This window comes from Mirounga leonina, unplaced genomic scaffold, assembly GCF_011800145.1.
Source record: "Mirounga leonina isolate KUSES-001 unplaced genomic scaffold, KU_Mleo_1.0 Mir_151, whole genome shotgun sequence".
NCBI classification, from domain to species: Eukaryota; Metazoa; Chordata; class Mammalia; order Carnivora; family Phocidae; genus Mirounga; species Mirounga leonina.
In genome coordinates, this window is record NW_023270377.1 from 68,732,184 (window position 1) to 68,759,326 (window position 27,143).

The 27,143-nt window shown below is 36.8% G+C and overlaps 1 protein-coding gene across 1 annotated transcript in view; it reads right to left on the bottom strand.

The window, feature by feature from the left end:
• Positions 1-13,617, bottom strand: part of PSMD14 (proteasome 26S subunit, non-ATPase 14) — a 103,972-nt gene extending 90,355 nt beyond the window's left edge. The window contains exons 1-3 of the mRNA XM_035007907.1: positions 13,300-13,617; positions 6,387-6,514; positions 3,845-3,896 (exon numbers count right to left, since the gene is read on the bottom strand). Of these exons, the coding sequence (XP_034863798.1) occupies positions 3,845-3,892 (48 nt within the window). The 5' untranslated portion in view covers positions 3,893-3,896; positions 6,387-6,514; positions 13,300-13,617. The remainder of the gene's footprint in view (positions 1-3,844; positions 3,897-6,386; positions 6,515-13,299) is intronic.
• Positions 13,618-27,143: the final 13,526 nt, after the last annotated feature.

Below are 27,143 nucleotides of genomic sequence, written 5' to 3' on the forward strand. Positions count from 1 at the left end.
ACGGTGCTTTGGCTATGCCTATCTCTTGGGTTTTATCTTCACAGATTTTGGAAAGTTTAGTTGCCAAGACGTAAATTGGGATAGTTATAATCAAGTAGCCAAATTACAGCAGTAAATGCTTTTAATAAATCATCTCATGTCTTATAGTAATTTCAAGTTCATAAACACTTTAGCAAATAAAAAAATACATCTGAAATTTAAAGCTACCAGTTAACAAATTTTAATACTTCTAATAAAACATCTGTTTGTGGGGCGCCTGGGTGACTCAGTCAGTTAAGCATCTGCCTTCAGCTCAGGTCATGATCCCAGGGTCCTGGGATTGAGCCCCCACATCAGGCTCCCTGCTCAGTGGAGAGTCTGTTTCTCTCTCTCCCTGTGTGTGTGTGTGCGCTCTCTCTCTCAAATAAATAAATAAATCTTTTAAAAAAAAATCTGTTTGTTTCTACTTCAAACTACTAATACATTTATACTGGGGATGCCTGGGTGGCTCAGTCAGTTAAGCATCTGCCTTTGGCTCAGGTCATGATCCCAGGGTCCTGGGATCGAGTCCCACATCAGGCTCCTTGACCAGAGGGGAGCCTGCTTCTCCCTCTGCCTGCTGCTTCCCCTGCTTGTGTTCGCTCTCTATCTCTGACAAATAAATAAAATCTTTAAAAAATATATTAAAGTCCAGTGAAAAGGGAACCAAAGGCAGGCCAACAGATTGGGCAATTTGAGCAATTCCAGGAAAGTAATGGAAGAGGAAGCCAGTATATAACCTCAGAAGAGTCGAAGGTAAGGAAGTATAATATAATCTGTGAGTATAAGCTATTATTTCAGGAATTCCAGAAATAAATAAAAGAAAGGCTTAGTGGCAGGGTACAGTGAAGTTTTGTTGTTTTTTGGATACAAACATTTTTGTACACAGAGAAAGGGGTCAGTGCATATGAGCAAGGTTTCAAGAGAAGATGGGATCAGAGAATAAGTGGAAAGATTAGCCATGGAGAAGAGAAAAATCACTTCGTTTCAGAGAAAGTTCAGAGTTGTTAGAATGAAGAACCCTGTTCTGTCTGTATTCTCATGTTTTCAAAGGACCATCTGCAAACTTACCAGCAAGTATCCTGCCCCATCTATAAGGAAATTCTGACTTTTCCATTAAATAGTAAGATAGTAACATTACCCATTTATTTTTGGAGGGAAACTGCTTATGTCTCCTTTTCCACTTTTACTGGCTGCTATGCATTACTGAATGGAAAGAGTAGCTTTTAACCCAAATATTTTTTACTTTATTAAAAATGAATAATAAACAACATTCTATTCCTGTATATTAAAAAATATACTTTACATTTGTTGCAAAATTACATCTTAAATCTAGAACAAAAGTAAAATTTAAAAAAATTTTTGAAGATTTTTATTTATTTTTCGAGAGAGAGAGCACGAGCATGAGTTGGGGGAGGAGCAGAGGGATAGGGTCAAGCAGACTCTGCACTGAGCGCAGAGTCCAACACAGGGCTTGATCCCATGACCCTGAGACCATGACCTGAGCCAAAACCAAGAGTTGGATGCCTAACAAACTGAGCCACACAGTCACCCCAAGAGTAAAATAAAATTAAAAAAAAAATTAATCATTGAACACTAGTATTTGATAAAGGAGATATCACAGAAATAAGCACCCCACAAATTATCCCATTGAGAGTTTGTCATCTAATCGGGAAGATGAAACACATACTTGAAATAATAGATTCTCAAATAACATATTTTTAAGTTCAAATAAGAATAGAGGGCACATGAGGTGATTAAATTATCAGGAGCCAAGGAGAGGTTATTGAACCAAACTTAAGTTTTTCACTTACTACAAAGGTTTGCAGTGGTCACTGAGATATGATGTAGCTCAATTTGTGGTCAGTAAAACTATATTTCACATCCAGCAATTTCCCAGCATGGATTTCTAACATGGATATATAAATTTATTGCATCTAATGCTTAAGAAAAGGTACTTGGGCATTTAAATTTGCTGCAACTTCCTTTAAGAATTCTACTAAGGCAGGGGCGCCTGGGTGGCTCAGTCGTTAAGCATCTGCCTCCGGCTCAGGTCATGATCCTTGGGTCCTGGGATCAAGCCCCGCATCGGGCTCCCTGCTCAGCGGGAAGCCTGTTTCTCCCTCTCCCACTCTCCCTGCTTGTGTTTCCTCTCTAGCTATATCTCTCTCGGCCAAATAAATAAATAAAATCTTAAAAAAAAAAATTAAAAAAAAAGAATTCTACTAAGGCAGTATCATGGCCTATATTATGCAGGTAAATTTGCAGTACCTATGTTATCACCTCAGCTCACTTGTGACACTTTGATATGCTTTAACATTGTTATTGCTAATTTCAGAATAAATGAGGGAATTCTAGAAGGTATCTAGAATGCTTACAAAAGCATGGAAACAGCTTTGGAAGGGTCAAGTTTCGAGAGGCTTAGGCCTCTTTTTTTTTTTAAGACTTTATTTATAGGGAGAAAGAGAGAGCATGTGCACATGTGGGGTAGGGGCAGAGGCAGAGAGAATCTCAAGCAGACTCCGCACTCCACTCAGAGCCCGATGCACAGCTCAATCTCAAGACCCTGAGATCATGACCTCACCCAAAATTAAAAGTTGGACACTTAACCAACTGAGCCACCCAGGCACCCCAAGGCTTAGGCCTCTTAAGAGAATGGATTACAGAGATCTTACAAAAATGAAGAATCATAAAGAAGTAGGCTGATAGTAAAGAACAGGAGAAATAAATAGTCAACACTAACAAAAGTAAAAATAACTGAAAAAAAAAAACGGAAAAATAATTGAAGTCTATAAAGGATGCAACACAGAATCACGAAATGATTCCAACTTTCTAAAAGGAAAAGGTTTATTAGTAGAAGCCATGAGACAGACCTACTTAAGGAATTCTTACGGAAGTGCCTCCACTTCCTAAAATACCACGAAATCCCCAACAAAACTGTTTCTTTCCCAAAATACAGACCACTTTAAATGAAGGAAGACAAACTGATTGACCGTGATATGAAAATGAGGGAAAGCTGGTAGCTAAAAAGGTTATAAAAGTAGGTTATAAAAATATTCCCAAAATTTAGTCATAAAACACTATGTTACATAAAAGTCTCAGGAAAGGAACAACACAGTTATCACTTTTGTGAATGGAGGACTGGAAAGATAATCAGTGTAGAACTCAAAAAAGGCAAAAATTTCTGCTTCACCTAAAGCAGAATATTCTAAGATCAAAAAAATCTATCTAGAGGCCATTTGCCCAATAGCAAGAAACAAGATAGATGATAATATTAAAACTGAAAAACAAATTTAATTTTAATAAGAATGTAAAAAGACACCATACATACCAAATTTAGAGAAAAAAAGAGGTATTACATATTATTTCAGCCATGTATCATAACTACTAGAAGGAATTTACCAGTATTAAAACTGTACATACAAACATTCTATGGGTCAGTTTTCTGGATCTTGCCAAGAATATGCCATGTTTACTTTTTCATGTGTTACTTCTAAAGTCTATGTTGTAAACCCAGAAATAAGATATTTTGACTCCTTTTTTTTTTTAATTAAAAGGCAAGTTTGAGAATCTTACATATCCCCAAATTTTAAATAAAAAAAATACAGAAAATTCTTATACCTAGGAGAAAATTAAATTAAGATAATAGAAAATGTTCCCCACATGTTATTTAGTGTTGCAATACAACAACCAGCAATAAGGTAAGCTTCTTACCATAAGGTTATCTGTGAGATGATTTCCTTGGGAGTGATTTCTTTCTCTTTGGATAACTAGAGAAAGATGTGTAGTTTACAAACGAAGAAATACTGAAAGTCTACATACTAACCTGGCCCAGTCCAGGCATACCTCCTCCAAGTCTAAGAAGTCTGTCCATATTTCTAGAAAACAGAAACAAAGGAAAACGTTCCTAAGCACAAAAGTGTTTACTCAATTGCTATCTATATAATTCACCTTCAGTCACTCAGTATGTCAAAAATATTGGTGGTAATTACAACACAACATCAGACTTCCTGTTAATTAACACCACATATTAATTCAAGAAGCTGTCTTCCATGCTAATTAACAGACCTTACTTTACTGCTTTGGTTTTGGGTTATCCCCGGTTTTAAAGACAAGCAATCTTAGCATACTTTCAAAACTTTGCTATCATTAAGTTAATTATATTTTCTCATTGTTATCTAATAAAGTACCTGAATGAGGAAAAAGTGCCTGAAATGCTTATATGTATGATTGAATTTCCTTCAATTTGTTCAGAGTGTACAAATAAAAATCCTCACTTTTAAATTAAATTTTAACATCCTCATTAGTAAGTTCTGTGCTAATTAACTTACAGCTTGTCAGTTATCATCAAAACTACATGTGAAAGACATTGTGAGCAGATTATGGATCTCTGAATTAGCATCAAAGGCTTTTTTAAAATGAACTCATTATACTAAAAGAAATATTATAAAGTAAACATTAAATGCATTAAGATAGTGTTCTAGAACCTACACAGATATTTTGCCTTATTTCAGATGTTGTGAACATATATACCTTTTTCACTAAGGAAATTCAGCTGTTCTTCCCAATGATAATTTTAGAGTTAATCAATACAAAGAAGATTAAAGTATCAATCTAATTTGTTTTTTATGTCTAGAATAACTATAGAAGACATTCTTATAAGCTTGAAAAAGTCAGAAGAAATCAAAGGAAAGAAATAACAAGGGTATCGATATGACCTCAACTACACAAAAAAGTGTAACCAAATTCTAAAAAGTTAATAGCAGTACAACTAAATACTTTAAGAGTGACAATGAAGCATTTCGTCTACTTGAAAATTGCTACTGTGCCTTAAAATTCCTTTTCTAATGTATGCTTTAGAAAATGGTATTACTACAATTTATATTCTAAATTAAATGCTAATGAATTAGTCATTTGTTCATATTCTTTTACTAGTTAGGACTGCTATACAAACTAAAAATTAATAATATACTCATGATCATTACACTACAGCCTAATCACGTTTGTTGGATCCTGCTAACAATTTATTTCTGTATTTAACAATGCTAATATTGCAAACTTTATCCAAGTCCACGTACGGGAAAATGCACAAATGACAAAGCCATGGAATCTTCACAAAGTGAAAACACTCCCACAACCACCACCTAGATAAAAAACAACATTATGGGCACCTACAAACACCTCTCATGCCCCCTTTCTGGTCCCTTCCACCATGCAAAGATAGAATTTCAACTTCTAATGGCATAGATTAGTTCTGCTGTTTTTGAATTTTATATAAACAACAATTTATAAATAACTTTATATCAACAAGTCTGTGAGATTCACAATGGATAAATTCATTTTAAAAAAAGAAAGACACATTAAGAAAACTTGTTAGTCCAGACAAAGTTTCTGCTTTATGACCTTAACACATTCTAACAGTAGCATTTACAAACAAAATCTCCATTAAATTCTCATTAAAATTCCTCAACTCAAATATACCATTCAATACATGGCATTTTTTTAAAGGCTTATAAAGAGAGGGGCAAAACCTGACTAGTTTAAAATATTAAAGACATTTCTCTAGAATGTATTACCAAAGGAAAAAAAATTCTTTTGGACCATTTCAAGCTTATAAACTTAAAGAACAAATAGAAAAAAACTAACAACATACAGTATACTTTAGACATTATATATATTCCAGGCCAAAGTCGATTCCCAGCTGTGTTCAGTTTATCTATTCCCCCAGTGTTGTTTCTTATGACTTTACACAGACCTCAGATGCTGTGAATATACATGAGCAATGTGGGGAGCAGAGGGAAAGAAAATCTGGCAGGTCAAATTTGTGTTTTTAGTAAAATTAGATGTCTCAGCAAACAGGAAAAAATATTTAACAAACTAAAACATTTTAGATAACATAATGAGGTTTAATAAAAATACTAACATTTGGAAATGAAATATATCAATAAACGTTCTATATCACACTATTTTTTAAAAAAAGTTTATAGAAAGCAAATAAGAACAAAAGTGTTAGTTATCTAAATGACTTTCATGAGCTCTTAAATCTAGATATCTATCACATATTTATAATTTGATGTGTGTTTAAAAAATGATACATTTTCTTTTTTTTTTTAAAGATTTTATTTATTATTTGACAGAGAGAGAGCAAATGAGAGGGGTTAGGGTCAGAGGGAGACGCAGACTCCCCGCCGAGCAGGGAGCCCGATGTGGGACTCGATCCCGGGACTCCAGGATCATGACCTGAGCCGAAGGCAGTCGCTTAACCAACTGAGCCACCCAGGCACCCTAAAAAATGATACATTTTCATAACATCTTTATATCATATCCTGAAAGAACAGGTGAAAGTTATATACATTCTTAATTCTCACCTGGTCAGTAACTACAACTCTTGAGGTGTTAAGCTTCAATTCGTTGAGTTTGACAAATTTCTTCTTAACTCAAGCTCTTGCTAATATTGGCAGGTATAACTTTTCCTAAGTATTTTTTTCTCTCTCTCCTAAAAAAAGTAAATAAAATAAGATACAATTACTTTGAGAACTATGGAGGAAACTATGCCACAAACTTTAAATGAAACAAAATTCCTAAAAACAAAACAGAAATAAAAACTGATTTTAATCACCATTTCCAGAAGAATATGGAAAGAAATAGCATCCTAGGGAGCTATAGAGCAGAGGATTACCCCATACACAAATTCTGTTTTTAAGTTTCTTTTTTGAGCAGTTCTAATTAGATGTAAGAATTGACATTTCATGACTTTTAGTCTTTCTAGAGGTGTTTCAAAGAACAAAGAGAAAATTTACTCATATTTTTAAAGAGAACATTCTATTGTGTAATTACCATATAGTTCCATTGCACATTATTACAAATCCATGATATATTATGGAATCTTAGTGATGTTATTGCCTATATTTGAAAGTTTGCTATTTCATTATCATAGGAATTAGTTCATCATTTTTTAGTCAGTTATTCCCAACTATGCCAAAGTAACAAGAAAATGAAAAGAGTAATTATTCAAAATGATGCAATAGTGAAATACATTATCGCTATTGCTTCATCCTTCAGTTTTTATTGTGCTGCCCAAAGCATTTCACCATCTTTCAAAAAGAAAAGACCAGAGACACAATCTTTGTAGTCTTTTTTTTAGCTTTCATTTGAACACAGTTGAAAATTCAGAATTTTTCATATTATATCCATAATGTCAAAGAGAGAAGAACAGAGGAAAAAAGTTTCCTAATGATTAGAGAATCATAAGGTGAATGTAAAGAAACCGGTAACAGCACTCTAGTCTCTAATGATTACAATAAAATTGACGGTATAAGCCAGGTTTCTTCGGCACTGTTGACATTCAGAACCAAATTTTTTTGCTGTAGAGGACTGTCTTGTGCATTACAGGATGTTTGGCAGAATCCCTGGCCTTTACTCATTAGATGCTGGTAGCACCTACCCAGTCATGATAATCAAAGGTGTCCCCAGACATTACCAAATGTCCCCTGGAAGGGCAAAATCACTCCCAGTTCAGAACCACTGATAGAAACAAAATTTCAGACTATACATCTTCAGATGACAATACCTTAGATTAATCTTCTCGAACTTAAGAACCAAGGAGTGCTGGAAACAGTTTGGGAGCTCTTCAAAAAATTCAACAAAGAATTACCATATGACCCAGCAATTCCATTCCTAGCTATATATCCGAAAGAATTAAAAATAGGTATTCAAAACAAACACAGGTACATGCATGTTTAGAGCATCATTATTCACAACAGCCCAAAGATGGAAAAAGCCCAAATGCCCACCAAAAGGTGAAAGGATAAACAAATTCTAGTATGAATATACATACAATGGAACATATGGAATATCATTCAGCTATAAAAAGGAATGTAGTACTGATACATGTGAGAATGTGGATGAACCGCAAAGCATTATGCTATGTAAAAGACATGCACAAAAGGTCACAAACCATATGATTCCATTTATATTAAGTAACCCAAATACCTGAATCCTTAGAAAAAGAGTACAGATTAGTGACTGCCAGAGGTTACAGGGAAGGAGTAATATGGAGAAACTGCTTAATGGGTAAGGGATTTTACTTCAGAATGATGGAAATGTTTTGGAACTAGGTAGAGGTGGTTGCACAACACCGTGAATCTACTAAACAACAATGAACTGTTCCCTTTATTTTTTTCAAGACTTATTTATTTGAGAGCAAGGGAGAGACAGAGAGCAAGCACATGCACGCTCACGGGAGAGGGGCAAAGGAGAGGGAGAGACAATCTCAAGCCGACTTAAAGCACGGATGCTCAGTTTGACTTCATGACCCTGAGATCAGGACCTGAGCCAAAACCAAGAGTCGGATGCTTAACCAACTAAGTCACCCAGGGGCCCCTAAATATTCACTTTAAAATGGTTAATTTTGTTACCTGAATTTCACCACAAAAATTATTTGCTAAGTGGATCAATGAGCAAACAATATATTTCCAGGACTAAAAAACAAATAGGTTCTCATCCAGTTAGGTATTCCACAAGAAGGACTTCTTTACACACTATCTTACAACCAGAACTTGTTTTGCTGAAGAGATATGTGACATATTCTTTTATCTTCTACGATGTTGATGAAGTTCACATGTGGACAAAAGCTGAATTGTCCACAAAGATGAGCAAAAAGAAATAGATAATGTAGAAGTGAAAAAAATCACTGGACTGACTTTAACTGTTTATAAATCTAAAAGAAAAAAAAATGTTTTGCAAGCAGAGATGATAGCCATCGTCTCCTCAACAAAATTATGATCTATGTTTTCAAAAGTACTGCAACTGGGAAATGAAAAAGTTCCAGAGATGGATGGTGGTGATGGTTGTACAACATGAGTGTACTTAAAGCCACTGAACTGTACATCTAAAAATGGTTAAAATGGTAAATTTTATGTTATACATATTTTATATGCGGGTTAAGAGCTATGACTCTGCGGTCCAAGTGCCAGGATTCAAATCCTGTGTCTGATACTTATAAGCTATGTGTCCTTGGGTCAGTTACCTCCCCGAGCCTGTTTCCTCATCTGCAAAATGGGGATACCTTACAGTTGTTTAGAAAATTAAAGAAGACAGTGGACATAAACAACATTTAACATAATGCTTAGTGTACAGGAGGTAAACAGTGAGTGCTAGCTGCTATCAGCACCACCCTCCTTAGCAGGGCTACACTTCATACAACACAGATTCTTCTTCCTACACAGTTTGCCACTTGGTGAATTTCAAAACAGTAGGCACATTTCACAGTACTAACTGAATTATATTGGAGAGGAGGGACTTGCATTTTGCAGGATTTAGCAAAAGGGTTAATAAAATTAAAGTGGTTACACTATAATATGAAAGACAATTCTTAGAAATAAAAGCCATACATAACACCTATAGATCTAAAGCAAGCTTTTACACCTATCAAAAAACAGAGGACTCAAGAGCTTATCATGAAATGATTAACCTCACTTAAAACATTATCAGATAGGGGCATCAGGGTGGCTCAGTAGGTTAAGTGTCTGCCTTTGGCTCAGGTCATGATCCCAGAGTCTCACACGGGGCTCCCTGCTCAGCAGGGGAGTATGCTTCTCCCTCTGCCCTTTCCCCTGTTTGTGCTCTCTCTCTCAAGTAAACAAATAAAATCTTTAAAAAAATTATCAGATAATATGAATAAAGTGTTTAGCTGTAACTAACATATCATACATAGAATAATCTTTAGTATCCTAACTGGTAAAGAGTACAAAATAAGCATTGGTACTTTCAAAAGGTTGTACATCGGGGCGCCTCGGTGGCTCAGTCGTTAAGCGGCTGCCTTCAGCTCAGGTCATGGTCCCAGGGTCCTGGGATCGAGCCCCGCATCAGGCTCCCTGCTCGGCGGAGAGCCTGCTTCTCCCTCTCCCTCTCTCTGCTGCTCTGCCTACTTGTGCTCTCTCTCTCTGTGTTAAATAAATAAAAATCTTTAAAAAAAAAAAAAGGTTGCACATCAAAAAATTGATGATCTTCCACTTTTTCATCTCCCTGCTGAGTTAATAGCTGATGAGAACCTGATACAGTTAAATTGTGTTCGTGTTGGAACTAAAATAAATCAATTCTCAAATATTTACAGAAAATGTACAGAACCAAGAATAACTTTAAAAAACAGATTCTTCAAAATTAACTTAATCTGGACTTGGAATGTGGCAATTTTTTTTTTTTTAACTTTTCAACCTTTCACAAGGGACACTATTGTCCCAGTAATTCATAACATTCAAACAAAATCATGAAGCTCTTAGCTGTTCGAGTTTATCATTGTTTTTCTTAGTTCATTTTGTACTCCTCAACCCATGCTGCAGTTTAGTTACATACTACTTCTCAGATTGATGCTAAATCCTTTCTTTACTCCAGATCTCATTGTATTTCTAATTCCTCTACTTTCTGATTTGTGGAAAGTAATTAGGAACTTCTTTGACTTTCTTAAGGGCTTTCTTCAATGGAAGAAATAGAAAGAGTCAACATTAAACTTAATTATATAAATATGATTTTGAAAGCAAGATTTTTCCAGTTTAGAACAGTGAAGATGGAACTACCACAATATCTTTTCTTGTGCTGTTTCCTAATTACAGCATTCAATTAAACATTTATTAAGTACAAGGTTCCCCCTCTATCCAAAAGCAGAATGTTCCTTTTAAAACTTTCCTAAGTGGAGAGGCGCCTGGGTGGCTCAGTCGTTTAGCGTCTGCCTTCGGCTCAAGTCATGATCCCAGGGTCCTGGGATCGAGCCCCGCATCGGGCTCCCTGCTCTGCGGGAAGCCTGCTTCTCCCTCTCCCACTCCCCCTGCTTGTGTTCCCTCTCTCGCTGTGTCTCTTTCTGTCAAATAAACAAATAAAATCTTAAAAAAAACTTTCCTAAGTGGAAATGGCATAAATCAAAGAAACAATTAACATTTTGTAAAAGCGAAAATCCTCTTCGGATTTCTTTCTGTTAGCAAAAAAACGGGTATAATGCAGGCCTTCTGTAAAAGTGAAGTGGGGTAAAGCTAACTTTCAGACAGTAGGAGAAACCTGTACTACCTTGTACATAAGGTGATATAGAAACAGAGCCACTAAGAAACTCAAGTGACTTTCACTGAAAGAATTTATAGTCTATTTGGGGAGGCATGATATAAATCTATGAAAAATACATAAAGTGAAAGGAAGCAGTGTAGAGCCAGAAAGGCTGTGAAGGCAATCAGACCTCAATCGCAATCCAAGCTTCAAAACCTACTCTCCAGGTGCGTCTGGGTCGCTCAGTCAGTTAAGCGTCTGACTTCAGCTCAGGTCATGATCTTGGGGTGCTGGGATCAAGCCCTCCATCGGGCTCCTCACTCAGTGGGGAGTCTGCTTCTCTCTCTCCCTCTGCGCCCCACCCACCCCTTTCGTGCTCTCTCTCTCTCAAATACAGTCTTCAAAAAACAAGCAAACCTACTCTCTGTATGATCTGGAAAAAGTTACCTTCCTCTAGAATCTAGATTTCATCTATAAAATGAGGACAATATCTACCTTGCAAGTCAGTGGTAAGGTAAAATACAAAGCACCTAACACAGTGCCTGGAACATTTACAAGGTACTCAGTAACTGCTGTTACTGTTATTGTTATCATCATCTTAGAACCAGAAGCTATTATTTAATCCATCTCTCATTTTACAGGTGGAGATGCCAAAATATCACAAAGCAGGATATGAATGTCAAATGAGCGCAACAAACTGGGTATGTGACAAGTTCATGAGTAATAAATGCCATGAATATTCAGGTAAGACTTCCAGAAGTGGACACTGAATTATGAAATGAACACTGCTATAAAATGAAAAACAAAAACACAATTGCCTCTCGTTCCTGATATTCAAACATGGGTTCTAAACCTACATACTAAACACAAGGTTTACATGACAAGCATAAAAATAAAATAAACCCATGACGGAGAGGTTAAAATGCAGCTTTACAATTAGAATAGCAAAATATCATTTACCAAGCACCTTGGGGAGGGCGGGAATAATACCCCAAAGTCAACAGGTGAGGCTTCATTGAAAGATGACTTCAGAACTTTCTTCTGTGGGCCAGAAGTAATTTTGTTCTGGGACAAATTCAAGACAATATTCAGGCCTTTCACTAAATATCACTTCACTAAACACAACTGTAGTTAATTCTGAACTACTATATCTTAATCTCTCCAAATGTACAGTTATTCATTAAATTTAAATTTATTTAAAACCTATAAACTTTAAATGAGCCAGTTGCTAGACTTACATGACAAAACAAGGAAACCACCACTGTCTTAATCATCTCCACCAAAACTGTATTCAGTTCTTTTTTGTTCTTTCAACATTATCAGTGACTCTCTTCTGGCTTTCCACATAATAAACAACTTAGCAGCACTAAAAACATATTTTTGTGAGCAATAAAAAAAATAATTTTCACCCTAAAACTGCATTTCTATGATAATTTTTAAGGCTTCTTGCCTGCCTTTCCCATGAATCTTTATCAACTTTCAGTTACCATTTTTAATTTCCAGAATTTTTCATTCGGTCGCTAGATTTATATTCGAACTCTTCCGAAAAGTTTACATTTTTTCTTCTTTTGACAGACACAAAGTAAGTCCCCAGGAAAAAATAAGTTCCAAGAGGTAACACAGAGTAGCAGATTACTACTTTATTGAAAACAGGAAATGTTATCTATTCACAACTACTCAATTAGGACAAACTGAAAGTAAGTTAAATGGCACAGCAGAAAAACCACTTTGTTTTGAAGAGTTTCAAGGTTAAAAACCAGGGCATCTCTGGGGTTTCTGTTCGGGTTTTAAAGGGAATTGAAATCCTAACGCTAAGAGAAAAAGGGTCAAGGCCCATGAGAAGGACAAGTGATAAAACAAGCATGCCTTCAATGGGAAAGTTAATTTTATTCTCTCTCCCTTGTTTCCTCTGCCAGCTTTGAAGTTTTCCAACACGGGAGTAACTATCAATAGACACACACAAACGGAGGCCACACACAAGGGTTTTCCTGGTATCGGGAGAAGAGGGTTCCCAGGATGTGTTTCATTCAGCGAAGCAGAAACGCCTGGAAGAGAAGGCCGCTTCCAGGCCTAACTTACAAGAGACCCGAGTAACCGGCGAGGAGGACGCAGAAGCCTGAGCTCCTCCCTCAGGGCCCGGGCCTCCCGTGGCAACTCGGCTGGGCAACGTGACTCAGGAAAGCACGGGGCTGGCGGCGGCCTAGCGCGGCTGCCTCCGCGGACCTCCGGGGCCTGCCTTCCCTGTCTTACCTGAAAGCCGGAGGGGTCGGGAGGCCGCGGCCTGGGCTCTCGTCTCCCACCAGCGCTGACGCGAAGACGGCGGAGGCGGCAGCTGCGGCGGCGGCGGCTCAGACTCCACGGGGCTCTGGCTCCGCGAACCGGCGATGAATCAGCCCGATTCCATTCAAAAGAGTCGCCCGGGCCTCCGCCGCGAAGCACTTCCGGGTTCACTGCTCCGCTTCGGCTTCCGTTCCCCCCGACGGCCAATTGGAGACGGCCCGGGAGTCCGGCGGGCGTCCCGGCAGGAGAGCGCCAGACGGTGGGCGCGGGCCGCCCCGCTTCTCCAGTCTAGGCTGGGAGGGCGGGACGGAAGTTAGCGCCGGGGCCGCTCCCGCCCCTCCGACATCCTCCCTCTTCTCCCCCCACCTTTTCCTCCCCTCCTCTGCGAATCCAGGCCGCGGTCGAGATCTGGGACGCCGGCTTCCTGGACGCTGGAGGTGACGGGCTAGGAAATGCAACTGCGGGCTTGGAGAAACCAGAACCCCGTTCGTTTGGGTGTTCACCGCGGTCCTTGAACTCAGAAACTGAAAGGGTCGTTTGAACTCAACTTGGTCGTCAGAGAAGCAGAAGAGAAAAGGAAAAGGTGTAAAAAGAGGGGAAATAGGTCAGAGGTTCTCTTCCAGAGCGCAGTCTACCCACCTCCTTGTCTTCCCCGCTTTCCAGGAATTGGATTTCAAGGAAAACCAACGTTTCCCAAATGTTAAAACCACCCACTTTAAGCCCAATTTAACTTACAGGGCTTAAAAAGAATCATTACGTTTCTCCAAATAATTAGCAGCAACAACGTTTTACCCATTATCTGTTCTGTGCTAGGTTTTCAGAGAGCAAACCCACGCAAGAGATAACTGATTATCCGGATGCCTGGATGGCCCAGTCAGCTAGGTGTCTGCCTTCGGCTCCCGGGGTCCTGGAATCGAGTCCCGCATCGGGCTCTTTGCTCAGCGGGGGGCCTGCTTCTCCCTCTGCCTGCCGCTCTCCGTGCTTGTTCTCTCTCTCTCTCTCTTTCTCTGATAAGGAAATAAACAAAATCTTAAAAAACAAAAAAATGACTGATGGTCGACAAATTTATATCATATTTAGTTACAGGCTCTGTTTATATTATATTTAGTTACAGGCTCTGTTTAGTTACACCAAGTCCTTCTCACTTTGTCAAATATGTTCCAAATAATAAGCATCTTTAAAGCATTCCTAAATCAAGAATGGTGATGAATCTTCTGGATGGAGGGGAGGGAGGAATTACAGCATGTGAATTCAAAGCTATTTGAGTGGGCGTAATTACAAAAAATTTCCCTCTTAAAGATACTCCATTTCTACCTTAAAAAAAGTGATAATAATACATTGGTTCTACCTAAAAAAAAAAGTAATAATAATACAGTGGTTATTTTAACCACAGGTAATACTGTATTTGGATCAGCATCTTTATGTGTCTACCCCAACCTGTGCCTTTTCTGTTTGCTTTTTTTTTTTTTGGTGAATGAACCCATCCTTCAGCTAGTTTCCCTAATCAGACCTGAGAGTAGACATATTCTCTCCTATTCATCTATTCCTACCTACCTCCCACTTAATCACCCTATAAATCATTGTCTAATCTGTAAAAGAGCTTTTCTAATCCACCACTCACCTTTCTCCATTCCCTCTTCTCCAACCTTAACTCAAGCCTTCCTCACTTTTTTCCTAGAATGCTGCAATAATCTTAATCCCCCTGCCTCCAGTTTGTCCCCCTTAAATCCATTCTCCTTTATGAGCAAAGATTTTTTTCAGCTACACGAATACAGTCATGCCCCTTCTTTTTTTTTTTTTTTTTTAAGATTTTGTTTATTTATTTTGAGAGAGAGAGAGCACATGAGAGAGGGGAGGGTCAGAGGGAGAAGCAAGACTCCCTGCTGAGCAGGGAGCCCAATGCGGGACTTGATCCAGGGACTCCAGGATCATGACCTGAGCCGAAGGCAGTCGCTTAACCAACTGAGCTACCCAGACACCCAGTCATGCCCCTTCTTTGCTAAAAATTTCACCAGCGACTCCCCCTAACAATTAATACAAAGGTCAAAAATCTCTTAACTTTGTTTAGAACATCCTTGCTTCCAGCCACACTAAAGTATTTAGCTAGGGAATGAGATGTCCATAGAAACTTTGAAAAACGGAGACATTTCTGGGGGTCTAGAAGGTAATACACATGCTTAGGGACATTTGCATACCTAGCTAGGCCTGTGCAAATGCTCAGGAAGGAACTGAGAAGGCCCCAAGCTCTCACCTCTGTCTGACCTTGAGGCTCTACAAGAGCAAGAAATAAAAACTAATACAGAGGTGTAAACTCGCTACCTGAGTGTTGAAGGCATGTCCCAATGCACATACTAAGACCCTCAGCAAAGACTAGGAAAATCATGGCTAAAATGATTTAAGGAAATCTCTGTCCAGTCATCAGATGACTGCTAAGCTAACTAAGCAAAGACTTCACTGTCACACACAACAAAGAATATAGACTTAAGGAACGCATTCAAAAAGTCACTAAACCAACATCCACTATAACAAACAGAAACAACAAAAACCCTGGGGAAGGAGAACCTGATTTCCAGAATTACCACATTATATTACTTGAAATGTCCAGTTTTCAAAATAAAAAAAAATTTTTTTAAGTTCAATACATGCAAAGAAAAAACAACATATGGCCCATACATAGCAGAAAAAGCAATTAATAGAAACTGTACCTGAGGAAGCCCATATGTTGAACTTACTACATAAAGACTTTATATAAGATATTTTAAATATATTCACAGAACTAAAGGAAACCATGTCTAAAGAACTGGAGGAAAGAATGAGGAGAATGTTTCACCAGATAGATAAAATCAATAGAGAGAAATTACAAAAAACAACAAGAATTCTAGAGTTGAAAAGTATAACTGAAGTGAAAATTCATTAGAGGGGCTCAATAGCAGATTTGAGCAGAAAGAATCAGCAAATTCCAATACAGATTAGTTGAGATGATCAAGTTTGGGGAACAAATAGAAAAGAAAATAAAGAAACATGAATCACGGAATTCTGTGGAACACAATCAGGCATACCAACATATGTATAATGGGAGTCTTAGAAAGAGACGAGAAAGAGAAAGGGGCAGAAATATTTGAAGAAATAATAGTCAAAAACTTCCCAAATTTGTTGAAAAACATCAATTTACACATCCAAGAATATTAATAAATTCCAAATTGAATATACTCAAAGAAATCCATACCTAGACACATTATAATCAATCTGTTGAAAGCCAAAGGCAAGGAGAGAATCTTGAAAGTGTCAGAAGAAAAGCCACTCATCACATAATTATCAATAAAATTTACAACCAAGGCTATGGAAGCAGAAAGCAGTGGCATGACATTTTCAAAATACTGAAGGAAAAAACCATCAACCAAAAATTCTATATCCAGAGAAACTATCCTTCAAAAATGAAGGAGAAATTAATATATTTCCAAAATATATGTCTAAACAAAAATAGAATTCATCACAGAAAATCTACAAAAGATACTAAAGGGAGTCCTTCAGGTTGAAATAAAAGGACACTAGACAATAACACAAATCCACACGAAGAAATAGAGGACACTTGTGAAGATAACTGCATAAATAAATATAAAAGACAGTATAAATACATTTTTATTTGTAATTCATTTTTTTTCTATTTGACCTAAAAGACACTGCATAAAGCAATAATAATAATTCTGTGTTGGCATATTGTGTGTAAAGATGTAATTTGTATCACAATAACAGCACAAAGGAGAAGGGAGGGAATGAAGCTATAGAGTAGTAAAGTTTTTGTATACTATTAAATTTAAGTTGGTATTAATCTGAACTACATTGTTATAACTCAGGAATTATAATCCCTGGAGCAACTACTAAGAAAATAATCAAAAGATATATAGTAAAAGAATGACAAGGTAATTCAAATGGTACACTAGAAAATATGTATTTAACTGAAAAGGCAGCAGTAATGAAGGAATAGAACAACAGTAAGCAACAACAAAGGACATAAAGAAAATAAATAGCAAAATGTCAGGTGTAAATACTACCTTATCAGTAATTACATTAAATATAAATGGATTAAACATTCTGATTAAAAGACAAAGATCTGCAGAATGGGTTAAAAAAAAAGATACAACTATCTACAGTCCACAAGAGACACACTTTAGATTCAAAGACACAAAAAATATTGAAACTAAAAAGATGAAAAACATATATATAATGCGAACAGTAACTAAAATAGTACAAGCACTTTGAACATTGTTCTGCTATTTTTATTTTTATTTTTATTTTGTTCCGCTATTTTTTAAATAAAATTAAAAAATAGAACCACCATTTGACCTAGCAACTACACTGTATATATTTACCAAAAATAAATCAAAACATATGTCCACACCAAGATTTGAATGTGATAGTTTATAGCAGTTTTATTAATCATAGCTCTAAACTGGAAATAATCCAAATGTTTCCCAACTGGTAAATGGATAAAGTGTGATATGTCCTTACAATGCAATAATACTCAGCAATAAAAAGGAAACTAATGATATGTGCAACAACATTGATTACCTTCAAAAACATCATGCTGAGGAAAAGAAGTGAGACACAAAAGAGTACATGCTATGTAACATCATTTTAATGAAACTCTAAACAAATGAAATCAAATATATAGTGACAGAAAGTAGATCAGTGGTTATCTTGGGGACTTGAAGTGGAGTTAGGTAGAAGAACTGATTGCATGGAGGAAAAGAACTTTTTAGGTTGTTAGAAATGTTCTGTATTTTTTTGTGTTGTGGTGCTTTATCAAAACTCATCAAATAGTACACTTAAAATGAGTACATTTTATTGTATATTATTTATACTATCATAAAGTTTATTTAAAAGAAGAAAAAATCCTCAAATTTGTTATTGTATCTCTTTCCTTGGTTATACGAAGGTATTTTGTAGTTAAAGCATGTTGTTTTATGCCTCAGAATATTCAAACCCATTATTTCTTCTCTCTGAAATGTCCTTCCTCCTATCTGCTATCCCCACAGTCCACCCCATCTTTTTGGAGAGTGGTTGGTTAATACTAGTCATGAATCTTACCCTACAATCCTACTCTATAATCTCTTTTTTTACTTGTCTGCCTTTCCATCTAAACTTTAAATTTCTTCAGAGCAGAGAACATGGTCTGGCCATAAATTGGTACTAAAAATTATTGTTGGCTGTTGAAGTATTACTTGTCCAAGTACTTTGCTTCCTGACTATACTCAAAAGGATCAGAAACATTTTAAATCCAGATATGGACCCTCTTGAAACAATCAATTCTTCAAAAATTAACAACCAAATTTATGGAATTTAAATGGCCACATATCTGATACAAGTACTACATGCCTATGATTAAAGCATTCATTGTTTGTATTAGTCCCAATGTGGCTTTGGAGAACACTACAGTGCACAGAATTGTGAAATGTTTGATATGTTTCCCAAAATGATAAATTGCCAAAAGCTCACATTATTAAATATGTAATGTACATTGTATCAGAGAGAAACTTTCCTGCTCATTTGGTATCTTCTGAACCCGAAAGGTTTGTTAAATGCCTAGTAGTGGTAATACATAGCTGTTCAAAATGCATCATCCTTATTATAAAAATTTCCTCCTATCCGTAAAGAGCACTATGTACATATACATATAACTCCTTTCATATACAAAGTCTGACCATGTGTCTAATAAGAAATTGTAACAGTAAATTTTCAGATAACCCAGCTTTACAATTATGAATATCAGACAAGGGCTGTTGCCATTTGAATTTCAAAGAAATGTTTGGAAAAAATTTAAGAAACACATTGTTTTCTGTGCAAAATTTAAGATCCATTTTAATTGTTATACCTAATTATAGTTTTTGAATTATGCAGCTTTTGAGTATTATAAATAAATTTAGATCTAACGCAAGAAAAAGGAAAAATAGGAAAATATTTACTCTTTAAAGTACAGTGAATTAATTTAATGTATAAGGCCAATAAAATAATTGTTACTTCTGCCAGATGGTATTTTACATTTTGATAAAAAGATATATTCTTAATCATATATGTCAAGGAAAAGCAACCATATGTTGTTAAACACTTCCAATTTGTCATTTAATTTAAAAGGCACTACTGATGTTGCCATAAATTTTTTTGGTGATGTGGCCTAAGTATCCTTGGTGTCAATAAAATTTAATCTTCCCAAGTAATTTCCATATTTTTCTTTGACTGTTTGAGTGAATAATTCAACAAAGAATTTTCTTAGCATCTATGAAGAAAGTACACCATAAAGGGGATAAATCAGAATCCAGAGTCTATATTCAAGATACTACTGGGTAAAAAGCATAACCTTTGTTTTCAAGAAACCTCTAAAATTTAATTTACTGTATTTAGCAAAATAAATAAAATAAAAGGAATAACTCAAATGATTCCAAATTGATGTGCCCTCAGTTTAGAAACCCAATATATTTTTACAGAAAAAAAAGATAGTGATTATTTATATTACAAAATAATTTTGCACATTACAAAAGGGTTTCTAATGAAAGACACTTTACAGAAGACAGAGAAAATAGATTCAATCTCTAATGGAAAAAGAAAATAGATATTAGATGATTATTAAAGGTTTGTATACCTTTGTTTCCTCTGTCTCTTTGAAAAGGGAATTTGTTGGTCCCTCTTGCCATTTTCCACCCATTTCTTTTTTCACTCTACAGGACTTTATGTATGATTTTTTTCAGGCTTAAAGTTTGAATTATTGGGGCGCCTGAGTGGCTCAGTCAGTAGGCGTCCAACTCTTGATTTCAGGTCAGATCCTGGTCTTGGGGGCATAGGATCAAGCCCTGCATCAGGTTCCATGCTTAGCAAGAAGTCTGCTTCTCTCTCTCTCCTTCTCCCCCTCCCTCTTACTCTCTCCCTCCCCTCTCTTCTTGCCCCTCCCCCCATAAAATAAATAAATAAATCTTTTTAAAAAATAAAGTTTTCATTACTATGTACATTCTGAAGACTTGCAAATTTCTAATATCTGTGTCTGTCTCTTCTTCAGGTTTTTCATTGTTGTGTGGCTATCTTATTATTTATCCATTCTCCAGCTGATGAACATTTGGGTTGTTTCCAGTTTTTTGTTATTACAAACAATACTGCTATAAATATTCTATGTTTTCCATGTCTATTTGACCAAGAGATTCTCAACGATATATACTTAGAAGTAAAACGGCTGGGTTCTAAGGCATGCATGTTGTCAGTTTCAATAGATAATACCAAATTGTATTTCAATATAATCTTCAAACTTTCTCATCACTTTACATTATCACCAACATATAATTTTGTTAGACTTCTTAATTTTTGCCAACCCTAATGGGAAAATAAGTGATATATTGTCTTGCTTTAATTTGCATGTTCCTGATCGCTTATAGGTTGGACATCTTTCATATGTTTGTTGGCCATTTACATTCTCTTTTCTGAAATGTCAATTCATGACTTTGGCACATTCTTTACTATGGTTTTATGTGTCCTTTTTTGCATACTTTCAAACTCTTAATTTTGCACTTCAGTAAAATGAAACCTGAAGAGGATACATCACATGGGAAAGGTCATGTTGTTAGTAGCAGAGTCAAAATTCATAGTAACCAGTGATTTTTTTTTTTTTTTGGTGGAAAAGCAACTCATATGCAACTAATGTCATTTCCTTCTATGTCATAATTTTATTTTTCTAAAGTGGAAAGAAATATAATATTAAATTTCCATGACACTTTAGATTGCATTCTATACTATGGATTGCATTTGATCACCTCCTTTCTGAGCCAGGCAGATATATGGGCTTAGCAGTCCACTGAGATTGGCATGCTGCTCCAGGGATGCTACACCCAATAGTGAACATTAAGAAGTCATAGGTTTGTCCATTATATTTGTGAAGAACACAGGAAATTTATTAACAACTATCTTGGAAACTCAAATTTGGGGGATAGAGTGAGGGAAGTATGTTGCGTGATAAAGACCCACCGAGGAGACTGATCTTTTTATTCACTGTGATCTATCTACTCATTATCTAAAGTGATTGAGAGGCAAAATCAAAATGCAGTGTATTTCTTCTTGTTTATAATGAGTTCGACAGGTAGCACACAAGATAATTTTAGATAGTCTATGGACATTTTTCACATTAATAGATATATACTTACCTTGATGAATACTAGAAAAATATATTAAAGGCATATTGGATCTGTGATTTAATGGCTATTATTGCTTAAGACAACACTCAATTTCTTTTTTTTAAATTTTTTATTATGTTAATCACCATACATTACATCATTAGTTTTTGATGTAGTGTTCCATGATTCATTGTTCGTGTATAACACCCAGTGCTCCATGCAGAACGTGCCCTCTTTAATACCCATTACCAGGCTAACCCATCCTCCCACCCCCCTCCCCCTAGAACCGTTAGTTTGTTTTTCAGAGTCCATTGTCTCTCATGGTTCGTCTCCCCCTCTGATATCCCCCCCTTCATTCTTCCCCTCCTGCTATCTTCTTCTTCTTCTTTTTTTTTTTTAAAGATTTTTTTTTTTAATTTTTTTTTATTTGACAGAGAGAGATACAGCGAGAGAGGGAACACAAGCAGTGGGAGTGGGAGAGGGAGAAGCAGGCTTCCTGCCGAGCAGGGAGCCCGATGTGGGACTCGATCCCAGGACCCTGGGACCATGACCTGAGCCGAAGGCAGACGCTTAACAACTGAGCCACCCAGGCGCCCCATTCTTCTTTTTTTTTTTTTTAACATATATTGTATTATTTGTTTCAGAGGTACAGATCTGAGATTCAACAGTCTTGCACAATTCACAGCACTCACCATAGCACATACCCTCCCCAGTGTCTATCACCCAGCCACCCCATCCCTCCCACCCCCCACCACTCCAGCAACCCTCAGTTTGTTTCCTGAGATTAAGAATTCCTCATATCAGTGAGGTCATATGATACTTGTCTTTCTCTGATTGACTTATTTCGCTCAGCATAACACCCTCCAGTTCCATCCACGTTGTTGCAAATGGCAAGATCTCATTCCTTTTGATGGCTGCATAATATTCCATTGTATATATATATACCACATCTTCTTTATCCATTCATCTGTCGATGGACATCTTGGCTCTTTCCACAGTTTGGCTATTGTGGACATTGCTGCTATAAACATCGGGGTGCACGTACCCCTTCGGATCCCTACATTTGTATCTTTGGGGTAAATACCCAGTAGTGCAATTGCTGGATCATATGGTAGCTCTATTTTCAACTTTTTGAGGAACCTCCATACTGTTTTCCAGAGTGGCTGCACCAGCTTGCATTCCCACCAACAGTGTGGGAGGGTTCCCCTTTCTCTGCATCCCTGCCAACATCTGTTGTTTCCTGACTTGTTAATTTTAGCCATTCTGACTGGTGTGAGGTGATATCTCATTGAGGTTTTGATTTGGATTTCCCTGATGCCAAGTGATGTTGAGCACTTTTTCATGTGTCTGTTGGCCATTTGGACGTCTTCTTTGGAAAAATGTCTGTTCATGTCTTCCGCCCATTTCTTGATTGGATCATTTGTTCTTTGGGTGTTGAGTTTAAGAAGTTCTTTATAGATTTGACACTCAATTAAAGTCATCTATTAAAGAGAAATATTAAGTAAACAACACAAATAGGATGTGGGTGGGAAAAATTGTGAAATGATGAATAAATGACAAAAATTTCAAAAACACTGGACAGTGATCTTGGTCACAGGTGACTCTGAGTTTATAAATTGACTCCAGGGGTGCCTGGGTGGCTCAGTTGGTTAAACATCCGACTCTTGATTTTGGCTCAGGTCATGATCTCAGGGTTGTGGGATTGAGTGCCACATTAGCCCCACATTAGGCTCCACACTCAGTGGAGAGTCAGCTTCTCCCCCTCTCCCTCTGCCCCTCCCCCTGCTCTCTCTCAAATAAATAAATAAATCTTAAAAAAATAAATTGACTCCATCACTTTCTATTTGCATAAACTTGGGAAGTTATTTACTTTCCTTGGCCATATTGGTTAGTATATTTAGTTACTTTAGCAAAGACCAAAATAGTAATGGCTTAAACAAGTTATAACATTTTTTTCTATTTCACATGAAAGTTCAAGGTGGTGAGGGAGTCAGGGTAGCACTGCTCCATGAAATTTACTAGAAGCCTGGGATCCTTCCACCCAGCTGCTCCATCATCCTCACACTACAACAATGTGGGAAGGAGAAAAGAGGAAGTATGGAGCAAGCAGCTTTTTATTAAGTGCATGAACTAGAATTTACACATATCACTTTAATTTACATTCTAATAACTAACTGCAAAAGAGACTATCATCTCTAGTGGGATGGAAGGAAACGATGGAACTTCAGACATTGGACATCAAGCAACAAAGGATAATGAACCTTGAGAGATGGAAAACAAAGGAGGGGAGCTCTCTGGTCCCCCCAGTTGTCCCAGCTTACACTCTGGAGAAAGTTTCCAAGCCTCAATACAGGAAGGAAGAACTTAATCAGAACCCAAGGGTCTACCTGAGTTGAGGTGATAGAGGTGGAGTCTAGGGAAACCAGGTTGCTAGAGTTCACAGGGCTGTGTACTAGAGAGGAGAGAGATCACAGGGAGAACACCAGAGATCTGCAGAGAGACTGCATTTAGTAATCAGTTGAGTGTTAATCAGTATCTGTGTTTGGCTGGGTAAAGAACCATGTGAAAGGATCAGAGGGAACAGCGACTGGTTTGTAGGGACTAGGAATAATACCTATTCCCAACAGCTAGACTTAATAAAAAAAACTTCATAATTCAAACAGCATCAGTTAGAGCACCAAGAAGGGTATGCTTCATTAGTGGGGAAAATTAGCCCTAGACTAATTGCAGGTCTGGTCCTGCTTAAAAAGCTTAAAAGCAAAACCCCAAAAGATCAAAGTACTTCTACATAACTGAGCCAGATTCAATATTAAGATATCAGTTCTCCCCAAGCTAATTCTAAAATTCATATGGAAACACAAAGGACTTAGAATAACCAAAACAACTCTGAAAAAGAAGAACAAAGCTGAAGAACTTATATTACCTGACTTCAAGTCTTATTATACAACTGTAATAATCCAGACAATGGTATTTGACAGTTCTAGAATCAAATCCCAGTTCTATCTCTTACTTACATTGGGCAAGTCACCTAATCTCTGTAAGCATCAGTTTTCTTATCTGTAAAATCAAAATAATAAAATTAACAACCTCATAGGATTATGTGACTAAATGAAATAGTGTATATAATGCACTTGGCACAGTACTGGACCTGTATAAAGAACATCACCTTTTCTCATCCATTCAACCCCAGGCTCCATTGGGCAGGAAGGAACTGTATCTGTCTTGATTATTCCTGTATCCTCAAGGCCTTAAAGAACTCAGGTCTCAAGCCCAGTTCATTGTTTTCTAGTGGTTCACAACCTTCTCTCAAATACTTTGGCTTTGGAATACTTAAATTTTTTTTAAAGATTTTATTTATTTATTTATTTGTTTAAGAGAGAAAGAGAGAGAGAGAAAACTAATAAGGGGGAGGGGCAGAGGGAGAGACAGAGAGAAGCAGACTCCCCGATGATCAGGGAGCCCCATGTGGGGCTCAATCTGAGGACCTAGAGATCATGCCCTGAGCCGAAGGCAGACACTCAACTGACTGAGCCACCCAGGTGCCCCACTTTAATGTTTATTTATGGAAAATCTTAACACAGATCTGTAAAATTTTGCCTAGGATAGTATTAGAACTAAGCATAGTCAGCATGAAAAATACGAAATAAAAAATATATTAAAAATATTTAAAAATATTAAAAAATTAAAAGTATAGTGCGATGGGTAGAACTTGTCTAAAGATTTAAACTTGACTTCTAGGGACCCCTAGGTGGCTCAGTGGGTTGAGCGGCTGCCTTTGGCTCAGGTCATGATCCCACAGTCCTGGGATCGAGCCCCACATCAGGCTCCCTGCTCAGCAGAGAACTTCTTTCTCCCTGTCCCTCTGCTGCTTCCCCCGCTTGTGCTCTCTCTCTTTCTGTCAAATAAATAAATAAAATCTTAAAAAGTACATAAATATACTTTACTTCTAATAACCCCAAGTTCAAGGCATAGATAGTACTAATTATAAGACAAACCTTTAATTTCAGAATAGTATATTTAGAATCGCCCCAGTGCCCTCTAAGCTAAATATAAAAGTATAAGCAGGGGCACCTGGGTGGCTCAGTCAGTTGAGAGTCAGACTCTTGATTTTGGCTCAAGGTAATCTCAGGGTTGTGAGATCGAGCCCCGTGTAGGGCTCAGCTTAAGATTCTCTCTCTCCCTCTCTGCTTCTCCCCCTATCCCTCCCTGCCCCGCTTAAAAAAAACAAAAACAAAAACAAAAGTGTAAGCAAATGCTATTGTTTCAAAACTTAGCATGATATTGAGTCATTTTGCATAAAATTTTGTTTATAAGAATTTCAGATTAGAATGTCTGACGACTAGTATTTCACATCTCCAGAATCTACCCCTTTCACTTTGTAGTAAAAAAAAAGAATCTATAGGGCACCAGGCTGGCTCAGTTGGTAGAGCATGAGACTCCCGATTTCAAGTGAAAGTGGTGAGTTCAAACCCCATGTTGGGCACAGAGCTTACTTAAAAAAAAAAAAAAAAAATTGAATTCTGCTTATCATACTTTAAATTCCAGCACAAACCTTAAAACCATTATCAAAGCCATCTGACCCCTTTTTACTGGTTTAACATAGACCTGGGTCAATTTTTTAAATCTCCCCACTATTTTTTTACTTCAAAATATGCATGTCCTGTTTTATGTTATTAATTTTGCAGAAATATTCCCAAATTCTGACTTTTTCCCCAATGACATTGAAACTAGCATGTAATATCATTCTCTCAGTATAATCAGGAGAAAAATGACTGTGGTGACCCACACTTAAAGGGTGACCTGTTACGAATAATGGTTGATAAACAAGAAATTTAATTTTAATCTTTAAAGAAAGTCTAATTTCCATTTACTCTCCATCATATTTTGCTCATTCCAAAGAGCTGCCCTTTTCCATATAATGTCCTACTTCTGGCCATTTTCATGGTTAGATTTGGTGTTTAGGATGTATTTTCCTCCACTTACACCTACCTATCATTGTGAGGCTCACCAAAATCTCCATCTTTTCCATTTGGATACGTTCTAAAATCTTCCCATTCTTGTTCTAATAAGCACGTGCAAGAAAGTAATCTCTTCCTGTTTTTGGCATTGACAGTCCCCTTTTGGAATCCAACATCTAACATTTATCATCACATTTTAAGAAAAAGAAAAAGAAATAGTAATAATTGTTTAATAATAGAAAACATGAATAAAGATGAGAATAATTTGGGGGTTTTTAACCTAGAGAAAAAAAACTAAGGGATGAATTCAAATGAATGCTAAGTTATTTCAGAAAAAATGCTGAATGTCCTCTATTCCATGTAAGACACAGAATGACAATTTTGAAGAGCTTTATTAACAGTAAATAAAGAAGATTTTATCAACTGTAAGGATAGTATAAAGCATTTCTGTTCTTAATAGCTTTAAAATAAGATGTACAGGGAAGTACCCAAGTTTTTGAGTGATAATGTCCTATCTTTCATTTATTACTTGGGGAGTTTGTAGACGGAAAAAGCTAAAATACCTCCCCTAAAATTGTTAGAGTGCGGAGTAGCCCAAAAAAGTAGAAGAGTGAAGACCTAGTGGCTCAGTAAATTTCTACACTATAATTTTTTCCTTTTCTTCTTTTTTTAAAATTTTAATTGCAGTATAGTTAATATACAGTGA